At 40.9% G+C, this 13,458-nt stretch overlaps 1 protein-coding gene across 1 annotated transcript in view; it reads right to left on the bottom strand.

Moving 5' to 3' along the window:
- The window catches only part of LOC104276551 (collagen alpha-1(XXIV) chain-like), a gene marked incomplete at both ends in the record, with an annotated part of 49,347 nt that overhangs the window by 19,873 nt on the left and 16,016 nt on the right, over window positions 1–13,458 (bottom strand). Inside the window, 12 exon segments of the mRNA XM_009872923.1 lie at window positions 1,635–1,688; window positions 2,568–2,621; window positions 2,727–2,780; window positions 3,851–3,904; window positions 4,811–4,867; window positions 6,363–6,416; window positions 7,184–7,237; window positions 8,264–8,371; window positions 8,854–8,907; window positions 10,139–10,170; window positions 11,856–11,937; window positions 12,984–13,037. Of these exon segments, the coding sequence (XP_009871225.1) occupies window positions 1,635–1,688; window positions 2,568–2,621; window positions 2,727–2,780; window positions 3,851–3,904; window positions 4,811–4,867; window positions 6,363–6,416; window positions 7,184–7,237; window positions 8,264–8,371; window positions 8,854–8,907; window positions 10,139–10,170; window positions 11,856–11,937; window positions 12,984–13,037 (711 nt within the window).

The raw sequence follows: 13,458 nt of genomic DNA on the forward strand, positions 1-13,458 counted from the left end.
AACAGACTGCCTAGGGAGGGGGTTGAGTCGCCATCCCTGGATGTGTTCAAGTGTCGTTTAGATGGGGTGTTGGGTGATGTGGTTTAGGGGTGACCTTGTGGTGTAGGGTCAATGGTTGGACTCGATGATCCCAAGGGTCTTTTCCAACCTGAATTGTTCTATGATTCTATGAACTCCAGCTGAAACCATGGGGCTGACCCCGCTGTGTGTCAGGACCCAGAAGATGGCTAACAGTGCTGATTCTTAAACTGAAACAAGAAAACCTGATCAAGTCATCTATTTATCCCTGTAGAAAAAATGAACCATACACCTTTTCAGTCTTCATTTTACTAGATACTTTGTATTGTACATTTGCAAATTTATGCTGATCAAATCTGAACATATCAAAAATACACAAAAACTTCCAACAAGGCAATTTTATCCTAATTTTTGCTATACTTGCAAGAAAAAGTCTCATGTTACATTCACCAGAGGAACAGTGATTTTTTTTGTTTACAATTATTTCCCTTTGGACTGATGTACACTATTTTAAGGGGCTTGGAGTTCTCTATCTCTGTACTGAATGCATTTCTCAAAAATTTAAAATATGCTAAGTACATCACACATCTTGTTTGGAAAACTATAGTTAACATCAACCATATAGAATATAAGAAGTGTGCCATCGTAATCTTATTTCTAGCTTCTGGTCACCAAAGTATTTTGCACTTGGGATGTGCTTTGAAACTTCCTCATGTTTTGGTTTTACTGTTTTCTCACTTCTGCGTCTGTCTTGCCTTTCCCTCTTTTCCTTTGTCTGCTGAATGATACACTCTCTGCAGTCCTCCAAAGGAAAGAACTGAGTATTTACAAAACACACACAGTTCCTTGCCATCAAAAGGCTCTTCCTGCACTCTGCCCAGCAGGTACAAGCTCTGTGGAGCAGCTGCATTTCTCTTTTTACTGACAATGTTTTGATGTGAGGTAGCAGAAGTTATTTACAATATGTGCTTGTGTGGTATTATTTATTAGGGGACCAAAATAGCCTTGACGCATTTTGTTCTTGGTTATGTTTACAGACCACCTACTGCTTCCTGCTCTTTCTTCTCCTTCAGGGAGAAAGCGATGCAAGTTAGCTTCTCTGTAGTAACTCAAGGGAGAAGATCAAAAATTTCAGCTCAGGGCAAGTGAGAGAAAGAAGTAAACCTCAAGGGATCTGCCAGCTGTATCCACTGTGGCCATACGGACCCAGGCTTCTGCAGGCTGCAGCTGTGCAAAGAACCGACAGAAGCCAGAGGTGAGCAGTAGTACAGCTCCGGGCAACTTAATGTGGTAACTTGCATGTGGGCTACAAGACACATGCAAAAATGATCTAATTAAGCAATCTGACAAGTAGGAAGGACCTTGTTGTTATGTCAGCTGCACTTCACTTCCATGTGCTGAGTGACTGAGTATAATTCAGTATAATTTAACATAGTTTCAAAAACTATTCTTATTTTCACAGGAGTTCCTTTACACTTCCTGGATAATAGGAAAGTTCTTCAGAGCAAGCGTAAGTCTTTCTGATACTACTGGCATGACTCAGTTTTGGATTAATTAGTTATTATTTTCTTTGTTTTAAAACAAAGATAGATAACCTGAACAATTTTGTTACTTACGGGAATTCCAGGTTTGCCTGCCTGACCGGTTGCTCCTTTCTTCCCTGTGGGTCCCTGAAAGTTACAAATAATTGTGAACTGACAAATGTCTTAAACTCAATCCCCTAAGAAGAGCTGAGAACTTCTCCCCTCCAGCACAAATGTTCACAATGCCTGGATTTGGACCATATTATTTCCACTTCAGGAGACAGCAGAAAGCTTTTCAAGTAAAAGTGAATACATTTTTGGTACAATTGCATATATTTTTCCCTTTCCCAAATTGATTTAGCGTAGTTTCCAGAACCTTTTCAACAACAATAGGCATAAAAGGTTTCTCACTATGAATCTGGCAATTTCTCCATCAGCCACATTTCTGTAAGGAAGTACACTTGTACAGCACTTCTCGTACCTTGAAAAAAGGAATTCACGAAAAGTAGGCAGTATAGATACACTGAATATACGTGGAAGAGAATACTAGAAAACAATAGTAACACATATGGGAACATTCTTTTTATCTAAGATGTACGTAAAAGATAAAGCTATACAAGACCTTGGTTTTTTTTCTTGACTGATCTAGGAATCTGTTGCTTTAGAAAACTAAGTGCTTTAGTGCAGTGCTGTACCACGAGGCTTCATTTACAGATCAGAGCAATAAAATCCTGTGTGTCTTACAGAGCAAGTTTGTCACAAGAAACTCCACTTAAGGCTATAATTGAATATCACTCGAATGTTTCCAGAAGAGCCTCTCATAATGCTTTGTATCATTCCAAATTAAAATCACTTACCTATCAACCCTCCATATTTATTACCCCAGATCATATTTTTAGTGTTCTTGCAGGTATGAAAGGGAAACCCCAAACAATGGGGGGTGACAGTTTTCTAAGGATAGTCAATGAACAGAAAAACATACATTCTCCAGTTAAGTGCAGTTTTCCTTTACTTTTTTCTACTTACTTCTGAACCTCTTTCTCCTTTTGGTCCTTGCTCTCCCAATTCACCTGGCTCCCCCTTTGGAAAGAACATATATTAAATAAATAAAAGAATCATTCGAATGGAGAAGAAAATGCATTTTCAAGAGCCAATAGAGAAATCTCACTTGTTTGGAACACTTACTGGAGGCCCCTGTTGTCCAGTAGGTCCTCTAAGTCCTGGAAGACCTTTATGACCCTGTGAAGCAGAAAATAAAACACATTGCAATACATGTCACTCAGGACGTCACACTTGGTGAGATACAGATTTCCCTGTAAAGCCCATCTTAGGTGGTGCTGGATGGCCCCGTCTTCGCTGATGTGACCTAGGTAAATTATGCTCAGCTCTGAGGGAGAGCTTTTCTTTAGAGAAGGAAGGGAAGGGAAGAAAAAGAGAAAAGGGACCTTTTCTCCTTTAAATTCTCTACTCCAAACTGCCCGTGGGAATTACATATTGTTTAAACATTTCTGTGCTGCTGTAAGCAGGATCATATTCAGTTCTTGATTTATTACTATGTCTATCTGTATTATTTGTGTAACTTAAACAGGATATTCTGTGTCAAGCACAGTCTCTTTTGTATTGCAGTAAACAAACTGCATCACTGATTAGCATGAGCTACCATCCAATCTGTATATGCTGGAAGACTGAATACAATTAATGAACGATTATTAGGATCAGATTTACAAAGAAATAGCACTCAAATGTCAGAGAAAATTGTTAATTCATTCAATACTACAGAACCACAGAATTATTTAGGTTGAAAGGGACCTCCTGAGATCATCTAGTGCAAAACCTCCTTCTCGAGTAAGGCCAGGTAGAAAACGTTGTCCAAGACAACATCCAGTCAGGTTCTGAGTGTTTCCAAGGGTAGCGACTCCACAGTCTCTCTGGGCAGCCTGTTCTAGTGCTCAGTTATCTTCACATTAAAAAAAACCCCTTTTCTTGAGTTCAAAGACATTTCATGTGCTTCAGTTTGCACCATTTGCCTCTTGTCCTGTTACCAGACACTATGCAGACAAGTCTGGCTCCTTCAAATTCATTCCTACCCATTGGGTATTTATACATATAAGATCATCCAAGCCATCTCTTCTCCAGCTCATGAGTCCCAGCTCTCTCAGCTTCTGTTCGTATGAAAGATGGTTTAATGTGTTCTAAGTGCTCACCAGGGTGGTGAGGCACCAGCAGGTGCATCTCTGCACACTCATGAGAGAAGCATGTACACAGCATACCATGTTCAAATAACAAGAATAAAAAGCAGGAGGTATTACCTTGTAGCCCTCATCGCCAGGTTCTCCTCTATCTCCACGTTCACCACTAGGACCCTAGAGAGAAAACCAAAGAGCAAATATAACAGGCATCACTAACCACAACGAGTCTCTACAGTTCACAAATGAATAGGTTAGCCACTGCCAGCGCACCAATAGATACTGCTACGCAACTGCTTCCGTACTCTCCAAGATTCCAGCAGCCTCATGGTGCATTTCCTGGAGGGAATCCACAAGGTGGGAAGGCCCTGCTTGCAACCTTCGAGCAGTCAGCATTACAGAGCCAGTCTGGTTACAACACGATTGGCTGGAGTCTTTTCTCTCATGCATTATCAAAATTAAGTTAAGGATCTAAGCCAGATTCTGTCTTCAATTACATCAGGGTCTTACAGTCCAGCCTTTTGAGGAGATGAGGTATAAATATTAAGGTTAATTTGAAGAGAAGTAGACTGTGCAAGTATTACTTCTGGCACAATCAAAGCCTGAACATGAAGCACTTCTAATAAAATTTTGAGATGGCTTTTTTTTTTTCTGGACATGTTAGCAGTTGCTTTAGAGAGATACTCCACGAATTCAGTAAACAAAGATTACAAAATGCAGCTCTCTCTAAATCAGCTAAATTAGCTTTGTAGTGATAATGAAATAAGTCAAAACATATTTTTGGTTAGTAAAGCAATTAGGTATAATTCAGGATAAACAGAGAGGGTAAAAATTCTGTTCCAAAATGTGCTGGTCCAAACACAGACTAATGGCATTAGTGTAATTAAACACAGGGCACATAGTCTTAAGCAGGAAAGAGCACATGACTACATTTTTCAGAGGGGGATTACTGATTAAAGGACCATCATTTTTGTACACGGGGTACTGACTCCTCAGGCAGTGATGTCAAGTATCAGAAAGAATTTGCATTGTCTCTTGTCTTGAGGGGCACTCATGTAATTTTTTTGAGAAAGAAAGACCTACTGGTTCACCTATGGGCCCAGGTGTTCCAAGGACTGCATTGTCTTCGCCTGGGTAACCCTGAAACAAAGATAACTATTAAAAACTGTCAACTTGGAAATACAACACACACATGTTCAAATGCTAATAAACACCCAGAGAGCATACTGTATGGGTGCTAAACATGAATATGCTGGTTATGGTTTTAATACAGTGGAAATGGTAACTCCATTTTAACACAGAATCATACAATCATAGAATGCAGTGAGTTGGAAGGGACTTTTGAAGGTCATCTAGTCCCATCCCCCGGGCAGTGAGCAGGGACATCTTCAACTACATCAGGTTGCTCAGAGCCCCATCCAACCTGACTGAATGTTTCCAGGGGTGAGGCTTCTACAAGCTCTCTGAGAAACCTGTTCCAGTGTTTCATCACCCCCATTGTAAAAAATGCCTTCCTTGTATCTAGTCTAAATCTTAATGTTGGAAAGATATTTAGTACTGAAAAAGCTAAGTGTTTGCTTTATTCTCAGAGGCAGCTATATATAAAAAAAAAGTATTTGAACAATGTCCATGCAACCATGTCTTTATGTAATGAAAAAAAGGAAAAACAGGATACTTGACAGGAGGATTAAAGAACATTTCTTCCACTGTTTTGAGAAATATTCTTAATATAGAAAAACAAGCGTACAGAAGACTCCAACATTTGGACTGAACTCTATTAATAAATATGAAACAACTGCTATCCAAACTAATAGACAAAAAGTTATCTATTCCAGATAACATTTACCAACGTTTCATACAAAGAATCTCACATTTTAAATATGATTAAGGGTTTCCAAAGTGCATCAAAGTACTTTTTCAGAAGTGACTAAGCAAACTAGGCATCCAGCTCCCAATAATGTAGTTTTCAGTTATTGTTCCTGAAAATTATATCAGAACGTACTTATAACACCAAAACCTAATTGCCTATTAGCAGTAGTCATTGCAAAACTGGCCCTAATATAAGAAAGTATTTCTCTGTCAGATGCAGCTCTAAACTAATGTTCATTAAGTGAATCCCTGTACCTGATTGGGGCCACGCAGAGTTCAGTCAGCGTAGAAATCTGTTTGCAGGATTTGAGGCTTAAAAAAGCAACAATGAATTTGTGGCTAAGATTAGCAGCACTGAGGCAACATTCTGCCCCTCACATTTTATATTAAGCACAGGCTTTTGTCCATCTCAGCTGGACTTTCGACAAAATCCGTGGGTGTACTCCCAGGCTTAAAGCTAAGGAAATACTCAGCTGGTTTCGCACTGATTATTTCTGTCAGTAGTGCTCAGTGCTATCTGATACAACAGAATGTGCTTCTTACAACGGGTATCTTGTGTTTTAAAACCTGAAACATTTCAACTGCATAATTCGCAGCTCTGCCTCTGAATGATTCATTTCCCCAGTTTTGCACTTCTTTTCATATTCTCTCACAATATTGCAAGCGGTGGCTTTTGCTACGTGCTGTGGAAAGCAGTGAGCATGCAGTAATATTTCCTTCCTTTATAATTACTGAAACTGTAAAACAGTATAATCCAGATGAATACCTTTTCTCCTTTGGGTCCTGGAGGGCCTGGGGGCCCTGGAGGACCCTGGTGACCCTGAAGAAGAAAACAACAAAAATTAGTTCCAAACCAAATAGTGAAAGAATTAATTAATTCCAAAATTTCTTTCAGCTGCTTGTTACTATTATTTTTTTTTGCTGCTTGCTAGTAATTCTAAATAGTGATGTGAAAAAAATTATAGTAATGGGCCCAGGAAGAAAATGTATTATGTGCAGGGAAAGCTCTGGGGGAAACCAAAGGTTCTGGCAGGGTTTGAGGCAGGTGAGGGGAGTCTTGCTGGTTCTTGCTTCAGGGTTAGGGCCTGGATGAACTTTCTGTTCAGAAAAAAGACACAGCAGTCTGGTCTGTAAGAGCAGAACTCAAGCCATCTATGGCGATGATCACAATTAGTTTTTCAATGAAAGCTTCAACCAACCTCTTGCGATCAGTTTCTGTTACTGAAAAAGAAGCTGCCTGGCCAGACAGTAAGCAGTGGTGGTGGGGTTTGCTGAGCTCTCTTTATAATGAACAGCTGTAGTAGTTTTACAGGAACTTTAATCACAAGGGGTGAGATACATTGGACAAAGATTTCAAATCTGTGGTAAAACACAACTGCTAGTGAACTCACGAAAGGCAGTCATCATTGCTTAAGGCTAACATTTCTGAGTAGGCAATCACATGTCATATAAATATATGTGAGTATCTGACACTCCTGAAGATACTTGTGTATTCATGACATAGGTCTCCATGGTATCAGAGATTATTTAGAGTATCACAGACTTACTTGGGGATGTGTGTGCACATGAATTGTGTAAAAAACTCACCCCATAACCAGGAATTCCTAACTCTCCTTCAGGTCCCATTCCTCCTAGGTATCCCTGTTAAATGCAATAATCAGTGACAGAAAATTAAGTTCCCTTGCAACAATGCTTACTTTAGAAAGTTATCACTTGGAAACATCTTCAAATACTGAGATTTGAGAGCCACAGACAACTTTGTTGTTAGGTCCAACTTCATGTGGTAAAGAGTACTGGGCTTTTCCCTGTTCTGTGGAAAAAATGGTCAACGTTTTCAGTCCTATAGTACCCGTGCATAATGAAGATCAAAAGGATATGCGCTTTCAGAGATGCAGAGGAACTCCATTTATAAATGCTAAGTATGTGAAGAGAAGCTGAGAGTGGTCCTCACCCTAGGAAGTTGAGTTCTTCTCTTGAAAATAGAGTCCGTTAGATAGTTACTTCTGTACTTGGTGTGCTCAGGGACACCGTGCTGCACCCAGAGGCTGCAGGTTTGGGCCCTGGAGCAGTGAGACGGGCCTGTTGCCTCACTAGTGGGGAGTCTGCTTGTGTCTGTGCATCCATCACACAGCGTGGAGCGAGCTTGGGGAGCTTGTGATAAAAAGGGCTCAAAGTCAAAGGAAATACTCTTAATACAGTTAACTATGGATCAGGTTCCCTTTCAACAGGAGTAGCATCTGAAAAGCTTTGTTTCAGCCACAGCTAAGGCTTATTTTATGTAACTGCATAACACATGATTTCTGGTTTTGGAACTGGTAAGGTTTAAGAAACAGCCACAGCAGCGAGGTTACCTGTGGACTGTGGGGCAGGAGTATTCAATGGCATGCCCTGCCATTCTGCTCCTCGAATTGCCAGGTAAGGAACCTGAACAGAGCATGAGACAAGTCCTTCCAGATCCATAGCATGGCTTCTGTCTGGAAAGGTGTACAGGTCTCATTCTGATTCTGAAAGACCAGAGCATGCATCAGGATGCACAGGCTGGGAAAGACACTGCCTGCAGCTCCAGCTGCCTCAAAAAATATTTATATGTACTACTTCCCATGGAGACACATGATTCTGCTAAACCAGAAACACATAAGCTCTTAAATAAGCATGGTTTGTACGAACCAAGGGACCTCGGGTTCCTCTTGCACCTTTGGGACCAATTTCTCCAGGTTGCCCAGATTCACCAGCAGGTCCAATTTCTCCAGGAGGGCCAAGTTGCCCCTTTTCCCCCTGTTGGTGTTATCGTATTAAATAAGAGATTGATACTAAACCTCAAAATGTAGTTTATGCTTAATCAAAGCAGGTAACAGCATTATTTAATAGGAGCATTACATTTACATTTACATGTCATTTACTGTAGTTATTAGAATGTCTGAACCCAGAACTCTTCAGTGAAAAAACCCAAACCTTTGCTAAAATCTTCCTACTATTTGTTTTATTTTGTTCTAGACAAAGTTTTTACATTTTTGATGGCAATAGAAACTGTTTTGATTTGCAAAATCACATCCTGATACACATTTCAATTTCCAAAGGTCCTGAATGTTATTGATTAAAGGATGATGACAGTTCTAATTGCTCTGGTTAGCGAGAAAAAAAAATGGCTTGAAGCATGACATAAAACAGGGACAGACTTGGTTCAGTGGAATTATTTTGTAATGTAAATTTGAGTTTCGGATAAAAGGGAGGGAAGCAAGGAAGATGAAAAGTACTACCTTCTTTCCTAGACGTCCCCTCTGACCCGGATTTCCTGGTGTTCCTTCAGGGCCCTGTACATTTATTAGAGAAAAAGAAATGACTGAAAGACATGGAAACATGTTTAAACTGTCTCCAAACTTGATAACTAAGCAGGCTTTGTAATGCAGAGACGTGGAAGGAAAAATCTTATTATGGCTCACTATGACTGTGAGCAAGTTAGTCAGACTGTTTCAAGTTACAGCAGAAACAAGTGGGCAAGCATCAGAGATCACTTATCAAACTAGCAAAAATAGAAGGGGAAAAAAACAGCAAAGCTTGTCCACAGAAAATATATCTTTAAGAATAAAATTGCTTCAAGACAACCACTGGATTCAGAGATATACAATACGCGAACAGAGGAAAACTTGGGGCTGTCAGAGGTGAACAGCAGGGCCCTGACACAACTTGCTGTAGAGCAGAGACCTAACCCGGCAATCCCTGGTGCCTGTCGCCGATCACCTCCTTGGGGCAGCTGAAGGATGCTGTGGAGCTACAGCCCTGCTGCCCTCTAGGTCACTGCGAAAACTGACTCTCCCAAAGGGCTGGATGTGTACACTTGTCACCGGTTTCAATTTACCCCAAACCACCGTGAGTTAGAGAAGGCAACTTCGCTTCAACATATTATATATTGAGAGATATATATTAATTATATATTGAGATATACTTGGGTATTTTGTGGTGATAAGTCAGGATAAATATAGTTTAAACTGATTTGTGATGGTTATTTGTTGCTTTGCAAGCTTTTTTTTTTTTTTAAGGGAAATGTAGTTACTCTCACCCCCCATAAAGCCTTCAGACAATTATAGGAAACCAATTTCCATGTTTAGACCAGGATGTTATGATCTGTCCAGTTCCCTAAAAGGAAGTCAAACCAAAACCGTGATATGAATGCTCCCAGACGCCAGGGAGGATGAGCAGGGAGGGAGGCAGCTCTGCAGCCGCCTTTGGAATGTATGGAACAGAAACATGAAAAATCCCTCACTAACCACATCCTCCCAAACATCAAATGGCCAGACCCGCCTGTCTCACTGAGGCACAGCAGCACTGCTGATGTTGTTTACTGTATACAAGTATAATTACATACAATGTAGATGTGCCAGTGCTGAGCTCTTTCACGATAATTTCAATGTATGAAACATTTGAGCTCCTCCAGAACCACCAACCCAAAACAGAAGAAAAAGGTCAAGGTGATACCATTGCATCAGAAACAAAAATTGTTCTGTAGCACGCTAAGACAAATAAGAGTATTTTTTTTCCCTTTACTGGGAGAGAAGTTCACTGTGAAGAACCCAGGACTACAGATAGCAGACTGTAACACTGATGTTTAGAGGGTAGAGAGGACAGTGCTCACAGCCGCTGACATCTGGTCCTCCAGTTCATGTTTACTCAGAGTCCATCATCACATAAGAGCTACAGAGGAGGCAGCCAGAGGACTGCAAATGAGAACATGATGATGTTTGGTAAGGGAATCTGATGTCTGACTTGAGGCTGTGTACTTGCTTTTGAAACTGTGTTCCAAAACATTAGTTCACATTAGGAAGTTGCATACAACTTCAGCAAACTAGATTTTATAGACGGATTTTAGCTGCTAGGAGTGATGCCAGAACAAATACATGAACTGATCTAACAGTGTTGACTATTTTCTATTTGACATGTCTGCTTGTTGCCATTTCTCCCCATCTGCAATCTCCGTTTCAGCTGTCTATGGCAATTGATGCTCTCAAAATAAATTTAATTCCTTTCACAGAGGCACGAAAACGACATTAGTTTACGAATAAATGCCTTTTAAGAACAAAATGGAATAATGAAATTATTTCTTTTTTCTCTCTTCTTACTTTTTGTACTATATGCCTCATTACAGGGTGATTGACAAGGTAAGAAGGCAAGGTCTACCAAAGACACGACAACACACCACAGCACAGAGTTATCACCCGAAGTCACACTGCCTGGTACGATAGACCCTCATTTCTAGAAGTCAGTTCCAGCGCCGGATGGACACTATCTGTAAGGGTGTCTTTACAACACCTTGGCAGCGGTGTAGAAAGACAACTGTTAGGAAAGGCCATCCAACTGATCAGGGATCATCAAGAGGAATAATTTGTATTATCTGATATCTACCAGTGATACTGGTTTTAAATCACTTTTGAGCTGCCTTGTATTGCTTACGAGAGAAGGCAATGTCTGCTGCAATAACTTTGTAACTAAAGGAACCTTATTATTCAGGATATCACTTTTTTTTTCCCTAGAAACGTTATTTTTAGATCGTCCTTTTGTTGTTAACATTTTTTAAAAGGAAGGTCAGCTAAGCGTGTGTGTGTGTGTGTGTGTGTTAAGAATGTTAGGACAAAATCTTAAATGGGAGCCACATCTTGTGTGCTCTAACATCTAATGCTTCATCATCTACAAAGCTGCTCAAAATGGCAGTTCTTTGCTTTTAATCTAAACTAAAAACTAGATATCCGTGGGGCAGTAAACAAAGCCATGAGTAGAGAAAGTGCTACAAAACAATGCAAAACCTTACAGTACAATTTACAGTATTATATGCACCGTGCCAATTTCTTTGGGTGTTTTTAAAATTTAAAGAATGCCCTAACACCTTGAGATTGCTCACAGTCTCCAAATGAAGGTGAGGACAGAGACCAATATCAGAAGGTTGTCTGGAGAGGTGAGAGGCTCCAGGTGATGTGGTGTATGTGTCTGGGTGACAAGTGGTGAGGAATCACTATCTGCTAAGAGGTTCCAGATTTAAGATAGGAAAAATGTTTGTCTCCTCTTTCTATCAACCCTAAAAAACTGAACCACATAGAAAAGGGAGGCAAGCTAACGTAAAGATGGCCATCTTTAAGTGCAGTAGAAAAACTGAACAATAAAAAATAAAAATGTAAGCAAAACTAAAAAGAAAATAATTGCAAAAAGCAAATGAACAAAAAGTCCACTTAAACTGGAAAACACTTACAGGAAAAAAAAATGCCAGGCTCACCAGGTGGCCCAGCAATTCCTGGTAACCCCATTTCTCCTTTTTCACCACCTTCTCCAAGAAGTCCCCGGTCTCCAGGGTCTCCCTAAAACAAAGAAAAAAAATAATAATAAAAAACCCTTAGTCAAGCTGCTGCTACAATATTCCTTATTCTGAGAAAAGCGAATTCTGACTCTCCAATTTTGACAAAAACCCCACTAAAACTGATGAAAATCTTACCAGTCAAATTCAGACCATACTTTAAGTAGGGTAAAGCCTCTTCTATCTCATTCATACACTCCTACGGCCAGATTTTGCCTCAGCTGTTGCCAACTACCTGAGGGTGTCCTCTGTGACATCCCCTGGCGTGGCAGCTGCCACAGTCCCTGGCACAACATTGATCCAGTGCAGGACTGTGGAGCAGCCTTGGGCTCGCTCTCTCCAGCGTGACAGACGCCACCGAAAGAAGCCGTGCCCTGCTCTCCAGCTCGCATTCCTCTGCTCAGTCCTCCAGCTTCGCAGTCTCACAAGGTAACTGGGTGCCTACACGGCTCAGGAACTGTCACAATGTACAGGGCGTCCCGTGTTAAAACTGGGTGCACTCAACTGCGCTCTGGGCAAATAGGAGGGGGGGAAAATAGGAGGCCACAAGGATGATCCAGGGGCTGGAGCAGCTCTGCTATGAGGACAGGCTGCGGGAGCTGGGATTGTTCAGTCTGGAAAAGAGAAGACTTCGGGGGGACCTAAGAGCTGCCTTCCAGTACCTGAAGGGAACCTACAGGAAGGCTGGGGAGGGACTTTTTACAAGCGAGTCCAGCGACAGGACAAGGGGAAATGGGCTTAAGTTGAAGGAGAATAGATTTGGACCTTAGGAAGAAATTCTTCAGTCCGAGGGTGGCAAGACTTTGGAATAAATTTCCCATAGATGTTGTGGCTGCCCCCTCCCTGGAGGTGTTCAAGGCCAAGTTGGATGGAGCCTTGAGTATCATGATCTAGCTGAGAGGCGTCCCTGCCCATGACAGGGAGGTTGGACTAGATGATCTCTAAGGTCCCTTCCAGCCTAGGCCAGTCTATGATTCTATGAAAAAAAGAGAGATTTTGGTCCTTAAGCTAGTATGACTGCTTTACGTCTACTGTGAGAACTGAATGTACCTTTGGGCCATCTTTTCCCTGAACACCGTCTTCTCCTGGAGGTCCTGGTTCGCCCTTATGGAAAGGAAAAGTTGAAAATAAAGTTATTGCCTAAACATCTCAACATAGAAGTACTGCCCTGGAAGAACTCACACTGGTTTTACACATGCTTATTATCTTTTGGGCAACTTTTATGTTGCTGTTAGTTTATTTAACTTCATTTGTCCCTGCTTTACAGTGACAGTCACAGACCCCTGAATCTTGAACACAGGAAAACACAGAAGATGATCAAATGAGGCAATACTAAGTTCATGTAACGCTAGAAATTTGGACAGTGGCACTGAGATTGTTTGGTTTCAGAGTATACAACATGTAATAATTGTAACCTCGAAAATATATCTCTTCTGTCCTGAAACTTCCACATTTATGTGAATAACTACTATAATGGTATGTTTAGTGACTCAGTTTAGGGCCATGAAAAGCTCATCGTTTACCA

Source organism: Apaloderma vittatum, unplaced genomic scaffold (assembly GCF_000703405.1).
Source record: "Apaloderma vittatum isolate BGI_N311 unplaced genomic scaffold, ASM70340v1 scaffold2497, whole genome shotgun sequence".
Lineage (NCBI taxonomy): Eukaryota > Metazoa > Chordata > Aves > Trogoniformes > Trogonidae > Apaloderma > Apaloderma vittatum.